Raw genomic sequence first — 25621 nt, forward strand, 5'->3', positions numbered from 1 at the left:
CTTTTTAACAAAGTTACCTGTAATGTTATATGTAGTTTGAAGCAAGAAACACCTCATGGCTCTTCATGTTACAGCTTTGTTTCTACATTGTGGTAATGTTTTACTGCCAAAAGTAAGGCTTGAAACTGGGTGGAACGGAAATAAAATAAAATAAACTTTTATTGGCCATAAAATTTGAATTTAATTATTTATATGTTGCTTATTTTGGTGGCATATAATTTCATACCTCCCATCAATATAAATGCTTTCAAAAAGCATTGTTTTTATCTCATGGTAAAAGATAGAACAGAAATAAGTTTATAGAACTTTTTTTTAACAGTCTTCTCTTTACCTTAGAAGATTGTGAGATTTTGTTTATTCAAGTCCTGTTCCAGTGATGGCCTCAAATGAGATTTCAAAATACTTGGAATGTAAAAGATTACTTATTTTCCATTTTCTGAGATGTCTTCATACAAAACTCCTACACCACTTATTATAGCAGAAGAATCTTTAGAGACTTAAAATAAGATACCATGAATTTTATTCTGTTTCTCTAAAATCCTGGAAAACCAACGAGTGTTTCATTGCATTAACTTCTGCAGACGTTTTGCCCATCTGCTTGCTAAAAAGGATGTTAGCAGCCCTGAAGTTAAGAAAGAGCTGCTGAAGAAGGTGAAAAGTGCCATTTCAGCTACTGCAGAGAGATTTTCTGGCTACATGCAGAATGTAAGTACCATATTCTCTAGAAGCGGTTCTATTTTGTTCATTGACAGAAGTTCGGTGCAGTCTGAGCCAACTTCAGCTGTATTTGAYAGTGACTTGAGCTTTTGACTGAATAAACAGTTGTCTGCTGTTTCTTAGAAGAGAACTGATATTGCTGAGTGCAGTGGGCTAAAACATAATTCCTCTGATCTCTGTGTGTAAAAGAGAGAGAGGAAGTTACTGAATGGAACTGTACAAAAATATTTTCATGAGTTTACCCCATTTCTAGGATGCTCATGAGTTCTTGAGCCAGTGTCTCGATCAGCTGAAGGAGGACATGGAAAAGTTAAACAAAACTTGGAAGAGTGAGCCAGTCCCTAACGAAGATAACTCACCAGGACGGGCTTCTGATGACCTCTCAGCCACCAAAGTTTATACTTGTCCGGTTATCAGTAACTTAGAGTTTGAGGTTCAGCATTCTATCATTTGTAAAATGTAAGTATGTTTGAGAGTTTCTGTTCATCATAATTACTTTAAAAGATCTGAAAGTGTTTCCATCTTTGACTTCATCTGCAGACTACAACTAAGAAGTATGCTTTCTCCAAAGCTAGGTACTTAGAAAATATTCTAAAGCCTAGAAATGCTGTAAACCACAAACCACGCTATTTACTGCTACAAACCTTCTAAAAGCCATCTCATACCATTTGGTTCTTCATTACATATTCAGTGTAATATTTCTGTGCTTTTCTTTTTGTACTGGTTGCACAAGAATAGGGATGAAAAGGGGTCTTGGCCAATGTTCCCTCTCATAAAAGGGAGGACTTTTTTTTTTGCCTGTTCTTTCTAAGGACTTCCAGGGAAGAGTGTTCTTTTGGGGTCTCTGTGGTTATTGTAAGAAAAGACACAAACTGGTATGTCTGGCCATTTGTTGTTATGGCCTGTGCAGCACATACTGCTGAATACTTGCATTCCACAGAGTTTTCATGGACACAGACATTTTGGAATATTACTTTGAGTGTGCTGCATTAGTCCCCTAAAATAATTGTATGTAAATTGCATGCAGCTAATAATTACTGAATACTGATGACTGTGTTTTCTTCCCCCCCCCTCCCAAACACACAGCAAAACTGAGATTTCTTTTTAAATGTGCATGGACTCTAGCACTTTGTTTCTAAAAACAACTCGAAAGGATCTCTAGGCTTTTCCTTCTGAGGTTGGATTAACTTTTTTTCCTCCTAAGAATGTTGAATGAATAAGACTTGTTCCACTATGTAGCAGTCATTTTGATTTTGGTATACCTGATCACCTGGCCTCTTCAAAGTAGTTTTCACAGTCCGGGGTTTTTTTTGGTCTTGCTCTTACATAAATATTTCTTTCAACTCATAAAGCATCAAAGTGAAATCCCCAAATTCAGCTTTGTCACAAGTCTCATACACTTTCATTCTCATGAGTAAAAATACATTTTTCAAGATGCATGTATTTACTGGGAAGAGGTAAAGTTGCTTTAAGCTAAAAAAATACAAATTTTCATATATTTCAAGTATATTTGTCATCAGATACACATAAGCATGTTTCTTTTCTTTTTTAGGTGTGGTGAAACAGTCACTAAACGAGAACAGTTTAATGACCTTTCCATTGACCTTCCTCGAAGGAAGAAATTACTTCCATCTCGATCAATCCAGGATTCCCTTGACCTCTTCTTTCGGGTACATAAGATTTTATTTCTGTTCAGTGTGAATTTTGATTTTGTAGCTCATTGCTAGTTTTTATAGCAATGACTGCAGGCCTATGAAAACAATTAACTTTGTATTCTTGTGAGGTTTGGACATAAACAGTATGTAGGAATTTTTTTCTTAAAATGCTGTGTAGACATTAACTGATCCTTAGAATACTGCTGTGAAATAGGTAAACTTATGCATTTTGTAGTGGAAGAACTGAGGCATAAACAAATATAAACAGGAGAAGGAGGACTGTCAGATTGAGATAATGACTCAGAAATTGCTGCTTCCTCTCCTGGGCTAGAGTGTTTCAACAGCCAATATAATTGGTCTAAATTGGCATGGAAGAAAATGGTCATGCAGATATGTTAATTAAAAAATACTTGTAATGTGTGGATGCTCGTCTTGTAAGTAGACCTGCAACGCAAGGTTTCTGAAAGCAAAAAATAAGCCCTACCTCTGTGAATTAGTGTTGTATTTTGTTTGTCATCAAAATCAAGCCTTATCTTGAGAAGACACGTGATTTTTATTTTTTTTCTCCCAGTCCCATTACAGATAATGTTTTCTACAAATAGAATAATGTATGTGCTGCTTCTTCTGAAAGCTGATGGACTTTTTCTTATGCTTACAATATTTTATTATTATTATGATAATAGTGCTGTCATTTGGCCTCATGCTTAAAGAAAAGGACTATAGATATTTGATATCTAAGTCTCATAAATCCAGCACAGTGATTCTTGTCCTTTTGCTGCTTGTTCAGAACTCTTCTCTGGTACAGCACATCTGTGACAAGTTTAGATGAGGATAGCTTTTCAGGAACAAAGTTAGAGCTTTTTGACAAAACTTTATGGCAAATCGTCATCCACCAAAGGCTATTAAAGAGAAAACTGTGTGTGGGAGAGAAAACTGTAAGCCTTGCAAAATTGTCTTCTCTCTTTGGAAGCTAATCTGTCTCATTTGTAGCTATTTTGCTGGTCTGTGCAATAGACTTTTGGGGGAAAAATATTTCTCCCAATCTCATTCCACCTGTTACTGTGGGTATGTTACCCAATTGTAAACTTTGCTACCTATCCTATCAGATGCCCTTTTGTTAGGTCATGTTGAAGATTAATATAATTTTAAGTGTAACTTCTGCCTTGTAGTTTCTATGACAGCCAAAAGTGATGTGCTTTCTCTTAAGATGTTTGATGTTTTTTTTTGTTTCACTAGTCTTTTTTATGTTCTCTTAAATAGGCAGAGGAGATTGAGTATTCCTGTGAGAAATGCAATGGAAAGTCTGCTGTTGTCACACACAAGTTCAATAGGCTTCCCAGGTAAATGCTGACATCTTCTGTTTCTTTCCTGCGCGTGGAAACACAAGTTATGAAAGTGCAAGTAGAACTGCTTCGGAGAGCAAGGCTGGGATGCAGCACTGCTGCTTTTCCTGACCCAGTTCATTGTAGGCACAGGTTCCTCATGCTGCTCTTGCATTCCACTCTAAAGAAGATCTGTGCATTGCCCCTTAGGCATCCTCTACAACAGTTCTTCCTTCCTCCCTGTCATTACACAAGGAGGTCTTTTGTTTCCCCTCTTCCCCTTTTCTTGGGGTTTGGGGTAGGGGGAGGGGAAGGCGGAGGCAGTAAGTATATTCTGGAAGTTTAATATTTTATATTCAGTTGACCTGATAGGCAAGATTGAATTGGAGACGTTACTGCCACAAGATATGGAAGATTTTGTTTGATCAGTTCTTCCCTTGCTGATGCCTGTTCTCTCTGTCTCAGTAAGCACTTTGAGGTTTAATGGCTGGTTCAATACTTTCTAACCTTGTGGCCGGGTTTAGTTCATTACTTAGATTGGAAGCACTTGGAGGTAGAGATCATTTTTTCATGGGATGTAAAGCTAAAAGAGACTGTTGGATGATTTTTGTCTGGCCTGTGTCCTTGTGCTATGTATACTCATACTGAACCCAGTAACTTGGTTTTCTGGTAAAGCATAGCTTGTGTTTTGCCTAAATAGCATATGCATTATGCTAGCACAGCAAAACCCTTGCAAAGTTTTTGGATATTAGCACAATACAAGTGATGATACAGCTGCATGATCTAAATAGACAGTACAAAGTGCAGCATAAGGGAGAAAATTCACACTATACGGAGGCCTTTTCAGGCTCTTCAAACTGAAGAAATCAAAAGCTCTTTTAAAGAGGAAGTATTGTGACAGATAAACCCTGCACACATCTTGTGCTGGGCACAGTTCCTCCTCAGTTTTGGGCAGCTGTGGGATCCCTCCATCTCAAATATCTGTGTGTATTATAGTGTTTTTTCTGGCCTATAATGATTCAGATTATTTTCTACCTCTATCGCTGCACAGTAGAAATAATGAGTTTGGTGAGAGCTGCTGCTTCTGCTTGACCTAAGGCCAAGGTGATGCAGATCAAAGCAGGAAGCCTCTTGAACTGGCAAGAGTCAACCTGACTGCCCTTGAAAGATATCCGCATATTGTTGAAATGATGCGCCTAAACTGCGGCTTGTTGGACAGTTTTACTGACCACAGTTATCTCCCAGAAGGATCTTGATGAAAGTATGCTGTGCTTGCACTCCTCGCATTCAGGAGCCACCACAACTGCATTGTGTTGCCTACAGTCTGAATACACTAAAACATGACTGGTTAGGGAACACCACCTCACGCAAAGTCAGGCAATGGACCAGGAATGATTAGATATCCCTTGTCAGACAAGAGACAGATAACGCTTTTTTCCCCCAAGTAACAATCTGTTTTAAAGTCAGGTGAATGTATTTTATAAACAGAGCTACTTGGATTTTCAGTAGATTTTCTTTTCTGACTTCTGTCTTGAGCTTAATGTTGCCATTTGTACCTCTCTCATATCTTTCAGGGTCCTGATTCTTCATCTGAAAAGATACAGCTTCAATGTAGCATTGTCTCTCAATCATAAAGTTGGGCAGCAGGTGGTTATTCCAAGATACTTAACCCTGCTTTCGCACTGTACAGAAAGCACTAGGCTGCCGCTGACACTGGGATGGAGTGCCCATTCTGCAATGTAAGTGTATGACTCGTGGTTGATCTGTGCCATATTCCTGGGGTTAAGAACATATGCCATGAGGTAAGCAGTGGTCAGATCTACTCCAGAAGAGGTATGGATGCTTCACAAGCATCACAGTTTGATATTTAATTTAATGTTTTTGTTGTGCTGTGCTAGTTCGTAGTGATGCCAGCATGAGAATTCATATTGGAAGGAAGCATTATACAAGTGGTAGGAAGACTTATTGAGGGGAATACTCAGTAAGGTGGAAATCTTCACTGTCCTTGGAAAGGAAGGAAAAAAAGGAAGGAAAAGGAAGAAGAAAGAGAGGGTTGTTTTTGTTTTGTTTTGTGTTTTGTTTTGTTTTAAGAAAAATTCTGTCTGTAATTTGAAGAAAAAAAAATTATGCTTATTGGTGCAAAATCTAGGTTAAACTTTGCTTCATAGTATGCTTAACTCTGCTCAGGAGGCATAAGATCCTACCTTTTTCTGCTAACTTCCACTTATACCTCATGCATGTCATTCATTTTTTCATTGGTTTTTCTGTGCCACTATAGTATCTGAGCACTTAACATGCTGAAAATATTCTCTCCTTTTCCCTGTGATAGTTACTTCTGTACAGCTGCTAGTCCTGAGACAAGGAGATTAAATTTGCCGGTTGTCACACAGGAAGTTTGTAGCAGAATAAGGAACCCCCAGATCTCTTGTGGTCCCCTCCTCATAACACAACCCTGGTAACTGTAGTGAGTTAGGATACATCTGGTACATACGTTCAGCAGTGTGGCACATGTTTTTGTGCTGAATGTTTAGTGGCCTTTGATATCCACATGGATGTTTTCTGACAGTTTGCTTTAACAATAGAAATCTGTGCTGTGTTTAAGCTTATGCTTAAACATAGCAAACAGGTTAAGCTAACCAGAACAAAAGTAACTCAGAATATGCTTGAAGCAGATTTCCCGTGGCTTTTTTTAGTTGTTGAAACTATTCTGGTTGTCCAAAGAGTGGAGTAGGGTGACAAGGCTGGAGAAGAGCAGTCCTGGTTTGAGCGGGAAGATTGGAAAGTATTTCTGCACTGGCAGCCGTCTGGTGGATATATGTGTAAAGATAGTGATGGAATTGGAGGATCAAAAGGATCAAATGGAGCAGGAAGTATGTTTAGAAGAATCTAGGTAAGGGAGGAGAAACGAAGACATGGGACATGCCAGAAAACCGGCTAATCCAGACAGCAGCAGGAGACTGTGGTTTGGGAGCAGGAACTCAGGTGTTGGTGGGAAAAAAGGAGGAATGAGTTGACTTGACATGGGAGCCCAAAGCCTTTAATTTGTGAGTTTGTCCCTAAGGGTACATCACTAAGAAATGAATCAAGTTGAAAGGATTACATGCTTTTTTGAAAGACTGTTGTGTATTTATAGCATCATAGGGTTGCTACTCTAAAGCTAAGCAATTAGCAAATACATAATGGTATTCTACTTGTTTCTTTGGCCATAGATTTGCATGCACTGCAGACAAGTAAACACTTATTTTTTTGAAGACTGTAACTGCTGCAATTAATACTTTGCTTTTTTAATAGTTCCCGTCCATTGAAAGCCTCCCAAATGGTGAATTCCTGTACTGTAAGCACTTCCACACCTTGTAGGTGAGTTATAGCTCTGAAATGCCCATGGCTTTGGGTTTCATGGGATAATTTTTAAGACATTTAAAAAATTTTTTTTCTAATTCTTCTCTCGTTTTAGTTTTTCTGTTGTAATAAATTATTTTACCTACTATCCTTTTTCATATCTGAGTTTTACTGGTGTTACAGGTTAGCTGAAATAAGATTAATGGCACAATTTGCCTAGCTGACACGGTGCCATTAGCGTTTCTCTTGAAAACCTTTGGAGACTTTTAAGTAAGCAAAGATTACATTTTTCAAAGGGAAAGCAAGTGTCAGAAGAACTGGATTTAGTTTGTACAGATGATTTGACAATGCCAACCATCTTAAGCTGGCTTGTGTTCATAGTTGCAAGTCATTTCTAAAGAAGCAAAGTGTTTTCTAATTCTGCAGCCTAGCTCTTTCTTCTGTTCTTATTTATGGAGTCCTGATGGGTGTTCTGGGAACAGGTGGTTAATTCCTTAAGTTTATTTGTAAAAACAAGAGGGCGTTATTTTTATAGGCCATTTGAAAGGCCAGTTTTTGACACAGTGGAAAATGCGATAATCACGCTGGGTATTTTTGCATCGTGGAATGCATGTAGACTAGATTTCTTAATTTGGCAGAAATTACTGACCCAGACTCCCTTGTCTTTTTTTCTATAGAAGTAAGAAGTAATTTAGCACAATAAAAGCCCAAACTGGAAAACTGCAAAAATAGTGTGAATTTGTGATGTTTATATCCTAATAATAATGTTGAAAGTCCTGTGTCCAACTTGGTAAATTTAAGCAATCCAGTAGTTTGTAATGAGTTTTACATGTTGCTGTGGACTCAATGAAATGAATATTGTCCATGTTTGTTAGGCAGTAGAGAAGTACAGAATCTTGGCTTGTGGACTTGATTCTGCTAGTTTTTGAAATTACTACCTTGTGAAAGAAAAAAGCAACACCTGGGATACCAGCAGGTAGACTAGTCTAGTAAATTGATTTGTTGGGTAAGTATGTGGCTATAGCTTCTAAGGATATAAGTAGCTATTTCAGGCTTGAGGAAGCTATGTCAATCAACCTAGTAAAAGATCTCTCTTCTAAAACCCCTGCTGGCTATGTTAATAAATTTACATTGTCACCGGTTGCCCTTTGTTCCCCAAACTGTACTGCCCTCCAAGGTGAATGCTGGGTGTAACAGTTCTTTAAATGTTAGTTTGAAACAGATTTTTACAATGCTATAAAGTTTTATAGACGTATTTTTAATCCCCAGAAAATACACGTTCAAGTCAAAGAGCTCTACAGCACTCTGTGTAGATTCTGACAGCGATGATGAGCCGTTGAAACGCTCTGTTGCCCACAGTCAAAGGTTGTGTAACATACAGAGTAGAGATCAGCAGCAACTGCAAGAAGAGCCAGAAAAGGTAAGGGGAAAAACAGAACCTTTTGTATACATAAATCTTGTATGTGCTCATGTCTGGCCTGTGCTTTCCCTAGCAGAGACTGCAAGTAAAACTGATGTAAGATAATTTTTTCTCCTAATTAGCACTGTGATGCAGAAAGGGAGTGCTTTGCCATGCCAACTAATTGACCTCTCTGTACAGTTGTCTTGGGTTCCCACTGGAAGCAGAGGTAATTGTGTTGCAACTACACTTAAGTTCTTAGGTTATGTATACCAGCTGCTTAGCAGTTTTGTCAGTCCTTTGGGTACCTTTCACTAACGATGCTTCCGGACTGAAATATGGTAAACAGTCAATAATAGAATTATGCAGTAAAGTTCTTGATTAAATTAGAACCGGTGCGAGCAGGTTTGGTCAATGTATATAATTGATATAACTTCTTGCACTCCCCAGAACTGGGGAGGACTGCAAGTGTGTTGAAGCTGAGAACTACAGTTAAGAATGATCTTGAATCTGAGAAATTGCCTAAAAATAGGAGGGCATTTCAGTAGGGACAGGCTCAGGGTACTAATCTTAGCAGGACTAATCAACTTTGTAAATGCAGGATGGGAACAGCTGGCAAAGCGATGGGCCTTCAGAAAGGAGGAAGGGTGACAGTGTCAGGCTGCTTGAAAAAGGCAATGTTATCGGCTGTGTAGGCAGAGGCACAGCCTGCAGGCTGCATGAAGTAACCCTTCTTTTTTCCTCAGCATTGAGCTATAGCTGGAGTTCTGTATCCAGCTTTGGGCTCCAGACTCCAATAAAGTTAGAGATTAAGTGGGGAGGGGCCAGAGGAAAGAAACACATAGGCAGAGGTCTAGAATGGAAGATTTCTGGGGAGACAGCAGACAAGTGAACTTCGGTTGTTCAGTTTAAGGAGAAACCAACGTAGGACATGTACCTTCAAGGAAGGGAAAGAAATGAATGGAAGCATTTGGGTGGTTTTCCAAGTCCATGGTGGATAGAACAAGAGGTAATAGATTTAAATTGCAGTCAGTAATTTTTAGGTTAAACATTAGGGAAAGCTTCCTAATACTAAGGATATGAAATAATGGAATGGTTTGCTTTGGGAGAAAGTGGAAAACCCTTTGCTGAAGGTCTTAGGAACAGGATAGAAAGTACTTTCCTGAGTGACATATCTATAGCTGGCTCTGTCTAGGTGGGAGAGGTAAACTAGCTTGTCTTTTGTAGTCCCTTTTCTGCATAGAGAAGCATTCCAAACTGTTTTAAAGGATTCTTCTTCAAGTTCGTTTGTGAGGAAGCTTAGGGAATAAAGCCTATTAATTTGACTAGCAAATTAATTATAGTCTTCCCAGGCTGTTGTGGGAAAGAGAGTGGTAGTGATGATTCCACATACGTGACTTTATTTTTTTTTGTGGCCATGCACATTGGGCTCTCCTCAACCACAGACCTGTCCGGCTGTCTGCTATCGTTAACCATATCCCCTGTCCTCCTACACGTTGTACTGTGAGGACCTGGTCGTGGTCTTCGGGAGTGGCATTACCACTGCTGCATGAGTGTGCTTCTCATAGCAACTGTATATGTGGTTGTATTAGGGACCTAGTAGTCGGGTTGTAGAGCCAGGGTGTCCGGTGGGYGGCACTGCTTGCAAAACAGTTCCTCCTTGTAGGAGAACAGCAGCTGCATGCAACAGTGGGTTGCAGGGGCAGTAGCAGTCACTAAGCTAATGTGGACAGAACTGTGATTTCTGTGATTTTTGCCTCCGCAGATAAAATAGTGTTTTAAGTACTTTTTAAAATATGCTTATTTAAAGTGGCCTATGTTAGAGCCTAAGCTACTTTAAAACCTATGCAAATAATTTCTAATAGAAAAGTCATATTCAAATAATGCACAGTTGCTGCCAAGCCTTTAAAGTCCAGCCACTGAATTAGTGGTAGTTTTTGGCAGAGTGCCTGGAACTAGAGTTTACTGAAGAGCTAAATCAGTTTTGATGTTAGCAGTTTCCTCTACAGGTGCAGAGAGAGAAATCAGAAAGTTTAAAAAGCAGGTATTCTGCTTTCTTTATACAATGCATGAATAAATGTGAGGAGAGAGGTTAAAATCTGTCAGTTTTAAATCTTGGAGGGCATGATGGCTAGAAATAAGTGATTTAGTTGGCTAATTCATCTGCTAATCTTGTTTGATAAGTCAGCTTTAATGCAAAATGTTTGCTACTTAAGATTTGTCCTGCTCATCAAAATCTTATTGTATTTAAGTAACAAGCAGCAGTAAAAGTACATATTTTTGTTCATTTTCACTAAGTTCTGAGTTCCATCCAAATGCAGTTTGAAGTAAGACATAGATTATATTCTATTAGGAAATTTATTTTTCACCCTTTTAACATAATATAGGAAAGCAAAGATTAAATAAATCTAAGCATSTGGTAAGCAGTATAATTGCTTATATATGTGTACATGGAGGTTAACTTCCTGATTAGCAATTAATATCAAATTGATTGAAATGACTGTATTGGTTGTAAATCAGTATGGTTTAGTAGTCGATGAGTATCTGCTTTAGGAAAATAACTAAAATGGGTTATGAGAATAATGCAGATCAAGACTAAAGTGTTTTTCCTGTTTTCCATTTTAAAGTCATTCTACTTTCCTTGGAAAAAATAAGTCCCCCTTTCCTCGACTGGCTGCTTTCTTTCTTGATTCGCAGAGTTTTTTTACTGCCCCCTTTCTCCCCCCCCCCCCCATCAGATTTCTTATGGCAAGTCTGCAGCATGTTTTGAAAAACCTATTTTTGATTCCTCCTTATACCAGCCCAAGTTCAATTCTTGTTCTTCCATCCCTGGATTCAAGCTGAATTACTCTCATGTTGCTGCTTCATCCTGCTTTGTTACTAAACTTACAATTTCATTACTCGTGCCTCAGTATTTTAGCACTAAGTTGCCAAAGGCTTGGGGATTCACCAGAACTTGAAGGTGGAACACACGTGTTGAAGAAAAGGAAAGAGAGGGAAAGAGTTGTCTTGTATATGTTAATCCACAGGGCCTGTAAAAACTGGTTGTAGTTTATAATTAAAATATTCCCTGGAGTGAATGTAGCTACAAAGGTTGCGTCTCCATTGAGTCTCGTAACTATCTGTTTAATGTTGACAGAGCCAAACTCCCACTCCCTAGGGTTAATAAAAAAAAAAAAAAAAAAAGCACACCTCCACAGAAATGCAAAGCTTATGTTTTATATCTGTTTATTCAAGCATTTAATCATAACTCCATTCGTCTCTAGGGTTCAAAAAGAAGTAAAATGGAGTGTGATAAACCGGAGCTAGGAAATGCTGGTTTTGATGGGATGAGTGAAGATGAGCTGCTAGCAGCTGTCTTAGAGATTAGCAAAAGGGAAGCTTCTCTGTCTTTGAGCCATGAYGAAGATAAGCCCACAAGCAGCCCAGACACTGGTTTTGGAGAGGATGAAATTCAGGAATTGCCAGAAAACCTGGAATCCGTGGAGGTGGAGAAACCCAAAGCAGCATTAGAATCAGGTAAGGTGAAGTAACTGTCTTACCTTGGGCCCACAGCAAGCTAAAGCAGGTCACTGAGGACAGCAGATTAGTAATATGTAATGGCAGAAGCTGGATGCAAACGTACTGCTGAAACTGCCTGAGCTACTCGGTTTTCTTACACTTTCCCTGTGTATATGTCTTCTAATTCATTGAACTGCAAAAACATGTTTTTTTTATATGATATCTGTCACCTCTCTGATAAAGGTAAGGTCCTCTTCAGAGGTCATTTCCATTTTTCTCTCTCCTGTTTAACACATGCCTCCACTGGTTTCCTTACCAGAGAATTCAAATTACTAAGATTTGGCAGTATTTGGAACTTAATCCTGCATAAGAGGAGAGTGTTTTAAGTTCTATAGCTGCTGTAGCCTGGGCATCATGGTAGCAGTGTTCAGGTTGCTGGTGTGTAAGAGTGGTGTCTACAGTGGAGAAGACTAGAGTACTTTCATAAATCTAGTTATTTCCTTCACTAGTTACTGATGAATTTAGCTCCATCTCTGTATTTTTTATAATACTTTTTATGTGTTGGTAGACCCTTCAGCATAGAGACTCAACCTGCATTTTCAAATTATGGCCCCTGACCTGGAAACATAGTTAACTACATGGAGTCTCTGATCTCAGTATGGGGAATTGTGATTCTTCCTTTAGCTAGCTGAGAAAATTTAAGTGTTTGTCATTCAATGTGTGCTACATGCTTTCAGTCAAATTTCTAATTCCATTAGCCTGGGAACAGAGGCAAACAATATGCTTTCCTTTTCCTCTAAGAGCTAGGAAGTTAAATTTTAACAAAAAAAAATCTATGTTATCAAAAGTTGCACTTGTTTCACTGGGCAGCTCTTAAACTTTCATGTTGGAAGGGAGCATTTAAGAAAAGTAGGTCTGTGGTTAGCCTTGTTTGCACACTCCTGTATATACTCTGATGTTACTTATTGTTGTGTAAAAGAAAGATGTGTGAGTGTTGCTACATAAATATCTTTACATTTTCTTTGAAAAGTATAATGTAATTATTTGAAGGCTGTAGTGTGGCACTTGAGCAAAAAGTGTATGTTTATTAGAAATTTTTTTTTTCTGATGAATTTAGTTTAACACTCAATATTGCATTCAGCTTTCTGTATTTGAATGTGTATGACCAAAAACAAGCCAGTACTATTCTAAGCATATGATTTGGGATCCAGATGAGAGATGTATCTGTATTTTGAGTTACCAGTTTATGGCAGATGAAAGTAACACATCATGAGTTCACGATCCTATGTTCTATTTAAAGGAAACTTTAATTGCAAAGGATGCTTTGCTATATCAGACAGGATGATTCTAAATACAATGAGTTTAACTCCGTCYGTTTTTGCTGCTGCTAGTAATCAGGTATTTTTGTGAACACTAAATAATTTGTGGTGCTTTCAAAAAAGGTTGAAGGATAAGACCTGGCTAATTTAAATATGACAAAAAGTGTCTTTTCTTCTGCGTGATCCTCAAATAAGAGTCAGAGTATTTCTTCTAAAACTGAAAGTCTTCAAAGGTCATGTAATAAATTCTGKTTTTTTCATTAGTTTAAAGAGGATTAGACTGATGGATTACAGTTTTAGTTCTGGTGGTCTTATGTTTAAGAGGTCACAGATGCTGAGACTCTGCCTTATGTAATCCTTGCCAATAACTAATGGAACAGATGCTGAAGTCTGCTTTTCTACTACAGGGTAAAACTAGGAAGTTTCATGTTGGTAGATGATAGCTGTTGGAGCAGGTCCTGACTCTTTCTCAACTGCAAGCAAACGGAGGACTGAGTGTCCTGCAACTGGGAAAGATGCATGCAGTGACTGAACGAATGTTCGTTCCAGTACCTTGTAAAAATTGTTTGCTTTGAAGGTGAACTACAATTTTTGACCTTGTTGCACTTTTAAATCTGTAGATGTTATTCACGAGATTAAGTTATTAACTGAAGCAAAAAGTTGACAGATCTAAACAGCGTTTGAGATTTGTACTTCCCTCTTATTAAAGATGATTTAGCTTTAATTGTAGTTTCATCTGTGGCGCTCAGAAGTATAACATGGAAAGCAAATCTAATTTTTGTAATCCAGGGTTCCTTCTAGAGAAATTCCAGCTGTGACAGGTGTCAGCTACACAAYTGCAGGAGTCTAGTGCTGTGTGACATCTTCCTTTAGTTAAAGTTGTTGTTTTTCAGTGTATGTATAAAGACAAACAGATTTGGGGATTAATCAAATGATTCATCTTACACCTGTTAAAATAACTGTAAGACTCCCTTTTGGAACTTTTTTCATTTGACTCTTGGGTATTTTTTATGGCCAGTGAGCTCTCCCTGTCAATAGATGTCACTGCGCTGCAACATTTGCGGTGGTTTAAAGAGGATTGAGCTGGTAACAAACAAGGGACCCAGAAAAGCATAACTGTACTTTCTGCTTCCTCAGGTCCTGCCAATTTCACTGAGATAACTAAAGATTTTGATGAGAATAAGGAAAACAAAACTCCGGAAGGCTCCCAGGGAGAGGTTGACTGGCTGCAGCAGTATGATATGGAGAGAGAGAGGGAAGAACAAGAACTTCAGCAGGCACTGGCTCAGAGCCTTCAAGAACAAGTAAGAACTAAAGCTTACTTCCCTGAGTTGTCTTCCCTGATGCTGGAAACCTGATGGCTGAAGGAAAAGTTACCCTGTGTTTATACAGTAAGGGGGATATGTTTAGGTGCATTTTGTATGTGCTTTGGAAACCATACCATACCACAAACTTCCAGATTTCTTAAAGCTTTCCTTCCACTTTTTAATACAGGCCTGTAATGTTATATAAAAATGATGATAAACTAAACTCTTACTAGCTGTCATCTAGAACTGTAAAGCCCACCCTTAGCTTCCCTGTAATTTGCTTCTTGCCTGAAGGCCCTGCRGCATGTCTTCTCAAGAATCAAAGTGAGAGAAGCAGATTCCAGAGCAAACGGTATGAAAGACCTTACCAGGTCTGGCTAAAGATCTGTCTAGCCCCGTACCTTATTTTTAGTAATAGCCCAAGGTATGCTTAGTGAAGAGTAAAAGAACAGAGCAATGATATGATGATACTTCCCATAATTAAATTAGAAGAAGGATCACAAATCATTTAGACTAAAAACAGTGCTTTAAATTGGACTCGGAAAGAATGGGGATCTTGGGTAGTGTACTAACCATCTATATTCCACTTGAATTCCAAAACTTGAAACTGATGACTAAAAGCTTAACTCAACCCTGCAGAATAAAGCAAACGCTTACCCAGATCTTTCTCTAAACAGGCACCCTCATCTTCTCTCTGTTAATACTAAGACTGTCATGGTTTTCCCTGTGAGATCTGGTGTTTCCTTGGGTTTTGGATTTTCTCTCCCTTTACTCATAATGAGGTGCTGGTTGGTGTGTTACATGCCAGATGTAGCCTTGATTCAGCTGTGCTGAAAAGTTTAACAAAGATTCCCAAGTGCTTTAGAAATAGTGAGATAAAAGGCCTTGTGCTAATAATGTAAAACTGCCCTTTATGCGCTGTTCTGGTACAGTTCTGAAATGAAAATCTGCTATTCTACTGATTCAGGCATGAAAATGTGGTAGCTGTGGTTATCTTGATTTGAAATGTGTAGTTAGGGGTTTTGCGTTTAGGTGCATTCAAACCCTGAATTAAGCAGCTAGCTCATTAAATATTATTGACTGCCTTGCTGGATTGCTGTAGCCCTGAGCTTTTGGGAGTGGTGGGAGGAACAGGGGCATGATATTATCCAAAAATTAGAAGGGTTTGTTGGCAGACTTGAGATTTCTTTGCTACTTGTTCATGCTAATATTTTTAATACCTTGGTGTTCAGTGGTGTCTTTTTTGCATCCTGCCTTTGTGAATTGCACATGTTACATTGAACCATAGACTCTACTTTCAAATGGCTTAAAAATAATAAAAACTGTCAGGATTTAAGGCTCTGTCCTCAGTTAGCTTTGGGCAGAAAAAGTCTAAATTTTACCAAAGTGTGAGGAGCTTTGTGTGTAAGTGACAGCTTTCCTTAGCAAAGGGTTGCAAATTCATTCAGATGCTTTTCAAGTTAATGATCCAGAGAAAGTTTTCGGTGTTGCTCGAGACTTGCTCTGCTGCATACCAAACTTCAGGAGCTTTGACGGGCCTTAATGAAGGTTTGTCCCAGGTTCTGTCGCACTGGAACATTGGACTCTCGCTGGTTGCAAACATTCCTTCACATGGAACCTTTAATTTACAATGTCAGGTTTGTTGTAGAAACCAGAGCAGCACAGTTTCAATGGAAAAAGAGCACCACAAGAATTTTAAACAGTAAAGTGTCTCAATGAGCTGAGTTTTGTTCTCTTCCCATCAGGAGGCACGAGAACAAAAAGAGGATGATGACCTTAAACGAGCTACAGAATTAAGTCTACAAGGTGAAACTTATTTAACTTCCAGTATGTTGCTTTTGAGGGAAAATAGATCTGTATGTATGAGTGCAGCTCCTGAATGTCTGTAAGACAGCTGGGATTTCATGCTTTTTTGGTGTGTGCTTAATTGTATTTGGCTTTGCTTATGTCAGCTTGTCTTGCTCTCTGTTGTGGAAGCAAATGCCAGGACAAACTCTTAGAATGAAAAAAGTCATTTTTCATTCTTTGAGTTTTTAATATTATATATATAGTGAAATGGACCTTGAAACTTTGCATTCCTAGCAGAAGACAGCATGCTAATGGCTCTAGTCACAACATAAGGATTATTTCTTGCTTGCATTGATATTTTAGTACTGATTAATGTACTGGCCTTGCCCAGGAAAATGAATAAGTGCTCTATCTCTCTGATACAGAATGAGAGGGAGACAGACCTCATTGTGAGGTATAGCTGTTGGGGAGGGGGGGGGAGGACACCCAAAATATACTCTCTTTTCCAAAACCAGGCAGTGTGGTGAGCCTCAGGCACTGTTTAACATTTGTGTGAGACTAGCATGCGAGTGATTTCATATACTCTGGCAGAGCAAAGCATAACAGAGAGAAAATTCCTGCTCCAAAAAGGGAGAGGGAGTGGTGATGAAGTATCGTGTTAAGATACTCGTAGTTGCTCAGGCACCTTTAAAGGCTCTTAGTTATTACTGGATGAACCTGTGTCTGCTTCTCAACAGGAATGAGTTGAATGGGGTTTAAACGTACCTCAGCCTGTTGGCAGCGCGGTTCTGAGTCCCCTCCCGTGAGGAGCTCCAGCAGATTTGAGCGCCCAGCCTCTCCCAGGTCTTCCCTGATTAGTGGCCTGGAAGAATCCRAGGCTGGAAATCCTGCCATCTTATGATTTGCAGTTGCTTGACTTAGACCTGAACATTGCCTTGTTCTTTTCAGCTTGCTATTGTGTCATTTGTAATGGCATCAGCCGGTAGTWGTTGAAAGAGATGCTAATAATCTTTAACACAAAACTGTTAGTATTTGTCTTAGAAAGGTTCACAGTGGTGCTGTAATCAGAGAACCACTAGTCATCCAATAACCAATGGTGAAGTGGGCTTTAGCAATACCCGTGGCAAATGCTTCATACAGAGACCTACTTARATGGCTGTTTCTTGGCTATAGTCTAGCTGACATAGCCTGAATGAAGTGCATGGAAGCCAACGGTAAAATATTCTCAGTTAAAGGGTTTTATCTGTAAACTTCCTGAGAAGATTAAACTAATCCAGCATCTGATGATTCAACAGAGAAAGCAGCAAGAATCTCTTTGGCAAAACATCTCCATCCTAACTGGCATGATTGTGTCTTTTAAAATAAAAAAATCAATCCTGAGCAGTGTCCTGTTAATCAGAAGTTCTCTTTCACCCAGGACTTCACAGCTTTAATTTAGCTGGTGAAAATGTAGCTGCTACTTCTAATGAGTGCTGTACAAAATCTTAAATTAGTTGGGTAGCTGCAGAATCCCAGGAAGTTTGGAACAGTGTGTACAGGGAGCGATGGTGCCTTCCGGCTCTTTACAGAAAGCTGCCTGCATTTTGCTCAGCCAAGCAAACTGGAAGTTCCTGCGGTGAGCAGCCTTCTTGCCATCTAAAACAATAAAAAGATGCCTACTGCCAGCAGTAGCAATTGATGCCAGTTTTAATTGAAAAATGCACTTTGTTAATGCAACTTATAGTTAAAACTGTAATTCATAGCTTCTCACTGCAGAAACTTACAGTTCACTGGCCAAACTGGCTGTAATTCTTCTAATGTAGGTTCTGGCTGCAGACCACCAACGCTTTACAGCCAACTGGATGTCTGACCACTCTTTTATCATCCAGCTGTCATTGTCACAGTGCCCTTTTACAAAAGTATGAGAGAAAGTATGCTAAAATGAATTCCATACTCTGAGGTCTTTTTCTTAATTAATGCTCTGASAAGCCGGGGAAGGGAGGGAAGGAGTTCTCACTTGGAAATTCCAACATGTCCTGCTTTGCTTAGAAAGGAAGCTTGAAACTTTAGCACTTTATTGCGCTTGTTTACGTGGGTGAATATATCCCAACCTGTTGTGGATTCCTGTGTGTGCCATGGATTCTCATGCAGTATCATTGTTTCCATACTATTTAGAGTTTAACAGCTCTCTCCTGGACAGCATTGGCTCTGATGAAGACTCTGGGAATGAGGACGTTCTTGACATGGAGTATTCGGAAGCTGAAGCAGAAGAGCTTAAAAGAAATGCTGAGGTGGTGATCTATGATTTCAAGAACTGAGAGATACAGCTCCTCTTTATTGGCAATTTAGCATTCAAGGTTTTTGTTACAGAGAGGATGTACTTGTTTAGTCTTAGAAAAACCCTTTATGATGAAGAATGGATGGTGAAAAATATCTGGCTGTAAGACTCTGCCCTATTGTGTTTAAAAAAAAATGCAGAAACCCTGAGTTTCTCTAAGATGATGTTGGTAACAAAGAGAAGGAAACATTAATTTTTTATCAGAAATGTTGCGCTATGTGAAAAGCATTTGGCCTGAATTTTTACTTACAAAGAAAGAGTATTTTAGCCAGCATAGTACCTTAGTTGTGATGCCATGGACTTGTAGAACCTGGATCACCAGAACTGAGAAGTTGTGGCAAAACTCCTATTTGCATCAGGTGAAATGAAACCATAAATCAGGGTTTGCTGCCTGGTAACACTCTTGCACAGCAATGTTGAGAGAGTTGCCTGGAAGCCTCAGAGGAAGGAAAGCTGTTCAGAGTAGATAGGGTTAATATAAGCAGAGTTTCCTTGCGCAGTTTTTATTTTCTTACCAATTCCTTTCCCTTAAACCAAGAGTTATGTTTTAAGAGTGTTGTCAATGAATTGTATCAACTGAGTTTTCTGGTCAGAGAGGATTTTAAAACAACAACAAAAAAAAGCCAATTGCTATCACTTAGTTTTATTGCCAATGAATAGATGGAGCACGCTTCCTGCATGCAAAGAGGACGTTGTCTGCTGGCATTACAGGTGCAGGGTGAGAGAATCTGGGCTGCATATCCAGGCTTAGCTGTTAAATCTGTATACCATTATCAGGAGTATATTTTTAATCTTTTAAAGTCAGTGTGGTGTTCCCTTTTTGTTTTTCTATGTTTATTTGGTGGATCTGATTCTGACATCACTGGAAGTTACTCAGGAAATAGTTGTTTAGAAAACTTTGTAGTATAGAGCTCATGACAGCATATGGTCTGAGTGGTTTCTTTGCATTTCCATTGGCTTGCTGAAAGATTAAATAATTTTGGAAGCTGTCCCTGGTTCTCAGAGGACTCTTCATTTGGTCTGACCCAGAGTGTCTGTTTCTGTGTTCCTTGATTGGCTTGCAGCTTTGAATATAGTAGTCAAAGCCCATATCCCAGGTATAAATCATGTTGCCCATAAACTACACGGGACAAAAGTAAATGCCTGAAAGTTTTAATTGTACTTTATTTTTAGACAGGAGAGCTTCCTCATTCCTATCGTCTCATCAGCATCGTCAGTCATATTGGAAGCACATCATCTTCAGGTAAAAGATACCATATTTTATTCTTCATATCTTAATCTAGATTAAAAATCCATGATACAAAATTAATATAGCAGGATTATTTGCAGAGAGGAATATTTCTAAGGTTGCATTTATAATTAATGCTAGTTGGCAAGAATATTTAGGCAGCAGAGCAAATCTTTCATAGTGGCTTGCTGACAGAGGAGGAGGGGGAGGGGGTCATGGTCCCAAACTGACGTGTGGATGAAGTACTGCTTATGGGATCCATGTAGTTGTTTGTGGTTGTTATCAATTCACTGACCAGGAAAGGTCGAGGGACCAGGGTCTTCAGGGTGTTTTGGCATTTAAATCTGAAATATCATTGGACCAGTATGTCTAAAAACAGCTTACTAGTTGAACTGGCAGCATTCTCTGTTTTTTAAGGTCATTATATCAGTGATGTCTACGATATCAAGAAGCAGTCCTGGTTCACCTATAATGACCTGGAAGTGTCTCGAACTCTGGAGGCCACTGTTCAGTGTGACAGAGACCGAAGTGGCTACATCTTCTTCTACATGCACAAGTAGGTATCTTGGGGGAATTTTGGTATCAGTAATTATCTGCTATTTGTGAGGCAGTGGGCATCTCTTCTTCCTCTAGTCCTCTTTGGTGGAGATGAAAAGTATCTCCATATATTTGTCAGAGGAAATTCTAGTCAAAATCACATGCAAGAATGACAAAATTGAAGTGCTGTAAGGGTTCAGTGGCATAGAATTGTCTGTCAGTAATATATGGGGTTTTAACAAGATGCATGAAATCATCTTTTAAGGAGGGGATTCAGTGTCTCAACTATACATTATTTGCATCAAGAGTCATGGTGTAGCTAGGGTTTTTTCCTTGCTTGCTATGATACTTATAAATGCCATTATTCTTCCTCTCAGTGGTTGTATTGTTGCATCTATACTGGTGTTGGAACATGAGCAAGATGAGGTTTGTAGGTAGAAGTAATATCTTTTCAGGCATACAGAACTGAAGAAGGGCCTTTGTGCTTGAAAGTTTGACTCCTTTTTCTGTCTTCACTGGTTCCTCTAATAAAAGATATTACTTTATCTACAAACTGTGTTTTGTATTCCTCCTGATCTTTTTACTAGCACTCTTATTTTCACTATTGTTACTGTTCTCTGAGGTTTACCAGTGATCTTATTCATTGTAATAATTTGGGGGAGGAGGAAGCTTCAGGATTCAAGGAGCCTTGCTTAGAGATGTTAGATAAGACACTTTTCTCTGCCAGGATCCATGACGCTTGTGGATTAAATCTAGTTGTTGAGTGGGGGAGGGTTGTTCTGTTTTGTTTTGTTTTTTTCCTTCRCTCACCTCCCTCAGGGCAGTCTTACGTAGCAGTTTGTTGTTAAATATAGGTTTCACTATTGGTCTTCTCTGTGTTACAGGGATATCTTTGATGAGTTACTAGAAACAGAAAAAAATGCACAGCCACTTAGCATGGAAGTAGGAAGATCAATTCGTCAGCCTCTGTGAAGAGTAAAACACCTTGTTCCTCCTGAGGAACAAGGAAGATTCTGAACTTGTGCCAGACACAGGAGTAACAAACAGCTCAGGGCCAAAACAAGAGAAAAAAGGTAGAAATATGGGACGCTCAGTTTGTTGAACCATCTGTGCAAGTCTTGGGCCCGAACCACGCTTTTAAACCTTGACATCCCAGCGCGATCCTCCTGTGGTGAAGTTTTTATTGTTTCTCAAATAATTTTGTCAGCATGGAGCCTTAAAGAGTTGCATCAAGCCACAAGACTACAGCTGCTCGTGAACTGATAAAACAATAGTGCAAAAAGAGACTCGACTTTAAAAGCCCATTCGCCTGTGAGACATGAGTGGGGAAGATATACATATCACTTGGCATTTTTTTTCTCCAAGAGCAATTTAAGCAATAGATTCTGTAACCTGGCGTGTATTGTGTTAGTAATATTCACTGGAAACCCAGATCACTGAGTATGCTATTGCCAGTCATCTCACTAACAGGCGTTTCGGAATCACTCAAGCTGATGCATTTTGACATTCATGGGTTTGTAAGTGCTCTGCTGTTTACATGCAGTTCCAGGAAACAAACTGTCGGTGCTGTGGAATGTATTGCATACCTGGTGGCAGCTCTGTCTTTTTTACACCATTCACTGTCATCCTCCTTTAGAAATGAGATTATATATGTGATTTCTTTTATTTTAAAAGTTTTATTATTTGATTGCATCTTCTTCATAGCATTGTTGCATAAATACCATTTAGAGAGGAGACCTCTTTCTTTCAGTGTGCAGTATTTCACACTGAAGTTATACTGCATAGGGCTGTTTTGATTTAACTCTGGCTGAAGGCCCTGGGGAAGTAGATGAACACCTGGAGCAGATCGTGACCAGTAACAGGAGGTGAACAGCAGCCACTTTTTCATCTTGCATTCTGGGAGGATGAGAGTGTTCTGGCATTACCCTTTCTGTGTGTGCCTGGGTCATCCTGAAATGGGAACTGTGGAAAAAGGCTGGGTCTGCAGGGTATTGCTTGGCACTTGAATTGCTCTCTGATTGAACCATGGTCTTGCCGTGACTGTCTCTTACCCCAGGAGTTGGAGATGGTTTTTACTGCACCTATATGTCTGTTGTTCTTTTTAAGGAGTACAGTGGGAGAAACTAAACCAGGTGGAAAGCTCTTGAAAAGCCCATGTTCAACATTAACAGAACACGATTAGGGAGAGGTGTTACGTTTTATTCTATTTAGAGACATGATGCTCATTTTATAGCGTGTTTCAGCAGGGAAAAAAAAAAGCCTAGTGACTTGCTTTTTTTTAGCACCTTTGCACTTATTTAGCAGGGCAGATGTTTCCTTTAGCAGGCATTTACTCAGTTCAGAGAAATTGTTGCTACTAAGCAGAGTAGTTGCTATTGTTTTGGCCTCTAGTTCTGATTTTTGCAGCTTGAGTTTTAGAGGTGAAAGACTTATTTAAAAAAAAGAAAAGAAAAGAAAAAAACACATACAAACCTTTTTTTGCTGTCAGGATAGTTTGGGGTTTTTTTAAACTATCATTAGGAGTTTCTCAGGAATAAATCAACTGAAGCAAAGTAGACAGAACCACCAGTTTAGAAGACAGCAGGCACCTCTTTCATGGGCGCTTCCGCACTAGAGTTTATCCCTAGCAGGCTGGCGCAGGGATGCTTCGTCAGTGGCCTCTTCTCGCCTCTGTGCGCAGCAATGAGCTACAGCCATCGCCACTGATAGTCCTGTGCAAGCAAAGTACTTTGGGGATCCCAGTGTGATGAAAAGACTGACTGACCTTCCAGTCCACGTATCGGATGAGCCTGGTGGATCTGGTCAGTGTGACATCTTTCTGGTTTCCAAGCTAGGAACAAACCTGTAGTTATAAACATGACAAAGCATTTATCTTGTAAGATGCAGCCCAAGTGGGTATATATGTTAATTTATTACAAAGCATTATACTTTTATATTGTCGATGTTAATTTTGGTAGAATTCTGGGCGATGGGAAGAGGAGGAGACGCAGGAATCTCCCTTTGTTGAACTGATCGCCCCTGCCCCTGGAAATGTGATGAAGGGACTGCTCCGTCCAGAGGGCAAAGCTGTTTTCCCCAAGTGCATCGTATGCTAGTGCTGTAAATAACCAGTATACTTACAGTATCAGAAGTCAGTTCTGCTATTTTGGGTGGCAAAGATGTTTTTCAAGGCACTGCACTCCAGATCAGTTAATTTATAATAAAAACAAACGTTGCCCTATTTTTCAGTGCACCAACTTTTGTGTAAACCAGTTTTTGTTTGGATCAAGGTGAGAAAGCTGATGCTTGAAACCACCCTTCCTTGCTTTATGCAAACAAAGTTCTTGTTTATTCTAGCCATTAAGAATTAGCAAACATCTGTTAATTACTTTAAGCTTTTTTTGGCATATGGCAGCTCACTTGAACCTTCACCCTGGCAGGAGTGTCCGTGGAGTCTCTTTCTTGCTGAAACCGGCTTTCTCTCTGCCTGAGAGCAGTGAGGAGGACAAGGGGTGTTTCGCTGCCCAGGGGTGTCTTGTGTAACAGCTCTCCTGCACAGGGCGATGAGTCTCTGTCTGTGGGAACAGTGCACTAGGATACTCTGTGCTATAACTTTCATACCACTCACGCTGTGTCRTGGTGGAAAATTCAGTAGGGTCGGCCCTTTCAGGTGGCATACCCGAACTGGATTATGTGTAGCTAGAGAGAGACATTTACAGCCCCTTAACGTGTGCGGGCTTTTAGCACTGGCTGTTCTGGCCTCCCGGCCCTTGCTGTCGCAGCAGCTGTCAGCGCGGACGCGTTTGCTGCCAGGTCAGCTGAGGGGCCTTAGGGTTCCTCCGTCGGCAGCGCGGTGGGACGGGTCGGGACAGTCTCTCTGAAGTAGTGACGGTCTGCGAGATGTGCGTTACAAACGGTTCTTTGGCTTTTCCTCAAATATGCAGAGTAGTGATTAAACATTTACCGGCTCCTGAATCAGCTTAGTTTAGCCCAAGTGTGATTCAGCATATAAACACAAGGAATTCCCAGCTTGCCTTCCTCTCTCACCTTCATTGTCTGACTGCAATAATTTGGTCTTGATTTACTCCACTCTGACTACTCTGGTAACTAAAAACACTTGTGTCAATGAACTGGAAGTTGCGTGCGTGCGTCTGCGGAGCGCTGGGGAAGGGGGCTGCACGAAGAGCCGTTGCAAAGCAAGGACTGCTTCCCCCACCGGAGCACAGCCTGCGCCCAGAGGAGTAGGAGGAGCAGAGCTGTTTGTCCCGTGTAGCCATGGCATCGCCTTCCACYGCCTTTTCAGCGCAGCACAGACAGCAAGAGGCCACGCGTCATACTCGAGGGGGCTGGATGGGGTGCCCGGCGCGGGCTGTGCGGCAGTGAGCATGAGGCACAGCTGATGGTCCAGCCCTGTGCTCTCTGCTGCGCTTCACCCAGGCTTCAGACATCCATGAGGATCGCTGTGCTTTGGTGGAGGAGCTGGAGGGGGCTGGAAAGAACCAGTCTGTTTTGTTTTGTTTTGTTTGAGCTAATTCTCCCTGTAATCCACTGCCAAAGAGAGAAAAAGGGGTGCGGGACCCCTGGCAGCTACTGTCCACTTAGCTCTGCTACTTGACTCCAGACTTATTTGATGAAGCTGGGGGGTTTCCAGGTGTGTGTGTGTGCGTGTGGTTGAGGACCTGCAGCAAGGGTTACCACATGCCTGGGTTGGTTTCTGCGTTCTGAGTGACTTTTTGATTCATTACACTGTTGATATGGAGCAGCACTTTTTCTCTGTGTTTTAGCAGACCTGTTCCTCTCTATTCTTTACAGTTTTTGCTCTTGGGTTTTTTTTCCTCCCTTTTTAAATGATGTGTAGATAGATTTTTGTGAAATTAAAACCTCTTTATTAACCCCCTCATGGTTTGGGATCTTCTTTCCATGAAACCTGAGCTGCCTCAGTACCCAAAGCGATGGGGCACCACCCTTCTGCCTGCGTTCAGTTCCTGCTCTTCACTCTTATCACCAGCTGGGACTTTGCTCTGTCGCCCAGTAACATCCCCCCTGCATTTCCAGTGCGTCCCAGTGCCTGCAAACACAGGCCTGTTTGCGTGGTTTGCGGGAGCGCTGCCTCTGCAAGCTGAGGCCTGTTTCCCCGTGAGCCCCTGTGGCAGGGAAATGCCGCCCTTGCCCAGGCACTTGCCCGGCTCCCCACTCGGCCATGGTCTGGCACC

General features: G+C 40.2%; 1 protein-coding gene across 4 annotated transcripts in view; it reads left to right on the forward strand.

Annotated features, from left to right (window-relative positions):
* USP37 (ubiquitin specific peptidase 37) overlaps positions 1–25305 on the forward strand; it is a 37938-nt gene extending 12633 nt beyond the window's left edge. For all 4 annotated transcript variants that reach the window (XM_026077985.1, XM_026077987.1, XM_026077986.1 and 1 more), the window contains 14 exons: positions 582–705; positions 971–1176; positions 2270–2387; positions 3633–3712; positions 5269–5433; positions 6986–7051; positions 8303–8453; positions 11699–11951; positions 14390–14556; positions 16305–16365; positions 18502–18617; positions 19838–19907; positions 20310–20448; positions 21314–25305. In XM_026077985.1, coding sequence (XP_025933770.1) covers positions 582–705; positions 971–1176; positions 2270–2387; positions 3633–3712; positions 5269–5433; positions 6986–7051; positions 8303–8453; positions 11699–11951; positions 14390–14556; positions 16305–16365; positions 18502–18617; positions 19838–19907; positions 20310–20448; positions 21314–21401 — 1804 coding nt within the window. In that variant the 3' untranslated portion in view covers positions 21402–25305. The remainder of the gene's footprint in view (positions 1–581; positions 706–970; positions 1177–2269; positions 2388–3632; positions 3713–5268; positions 5434–6985; positions 7052–8302; positions 8454–11698; positions 11952–14389; positions 14557–16304; positions 16366–18501; positions 18618–19837; positions 19908–20309; positions 20449–21313) is intronic.
* Positions 25306–25621: the final 316 nt, after the last annotated feature.

The sequence above is a fragment of the Apteryx rowi genome, unplaced genomic scaffold, assembly GCF_003343035.1.
Source record: "Apteryx rowi isolate R43461 unplaced genomic scaffold, aptRow1 scaffold_47, whole genome shotgun sequence".
Taxonomy (NCBI): Eukaryota; Metazoa; Chordata; class Aves; order Apterygiformes; family Apterygidae; genus Apteryx; species Apteryx rowi.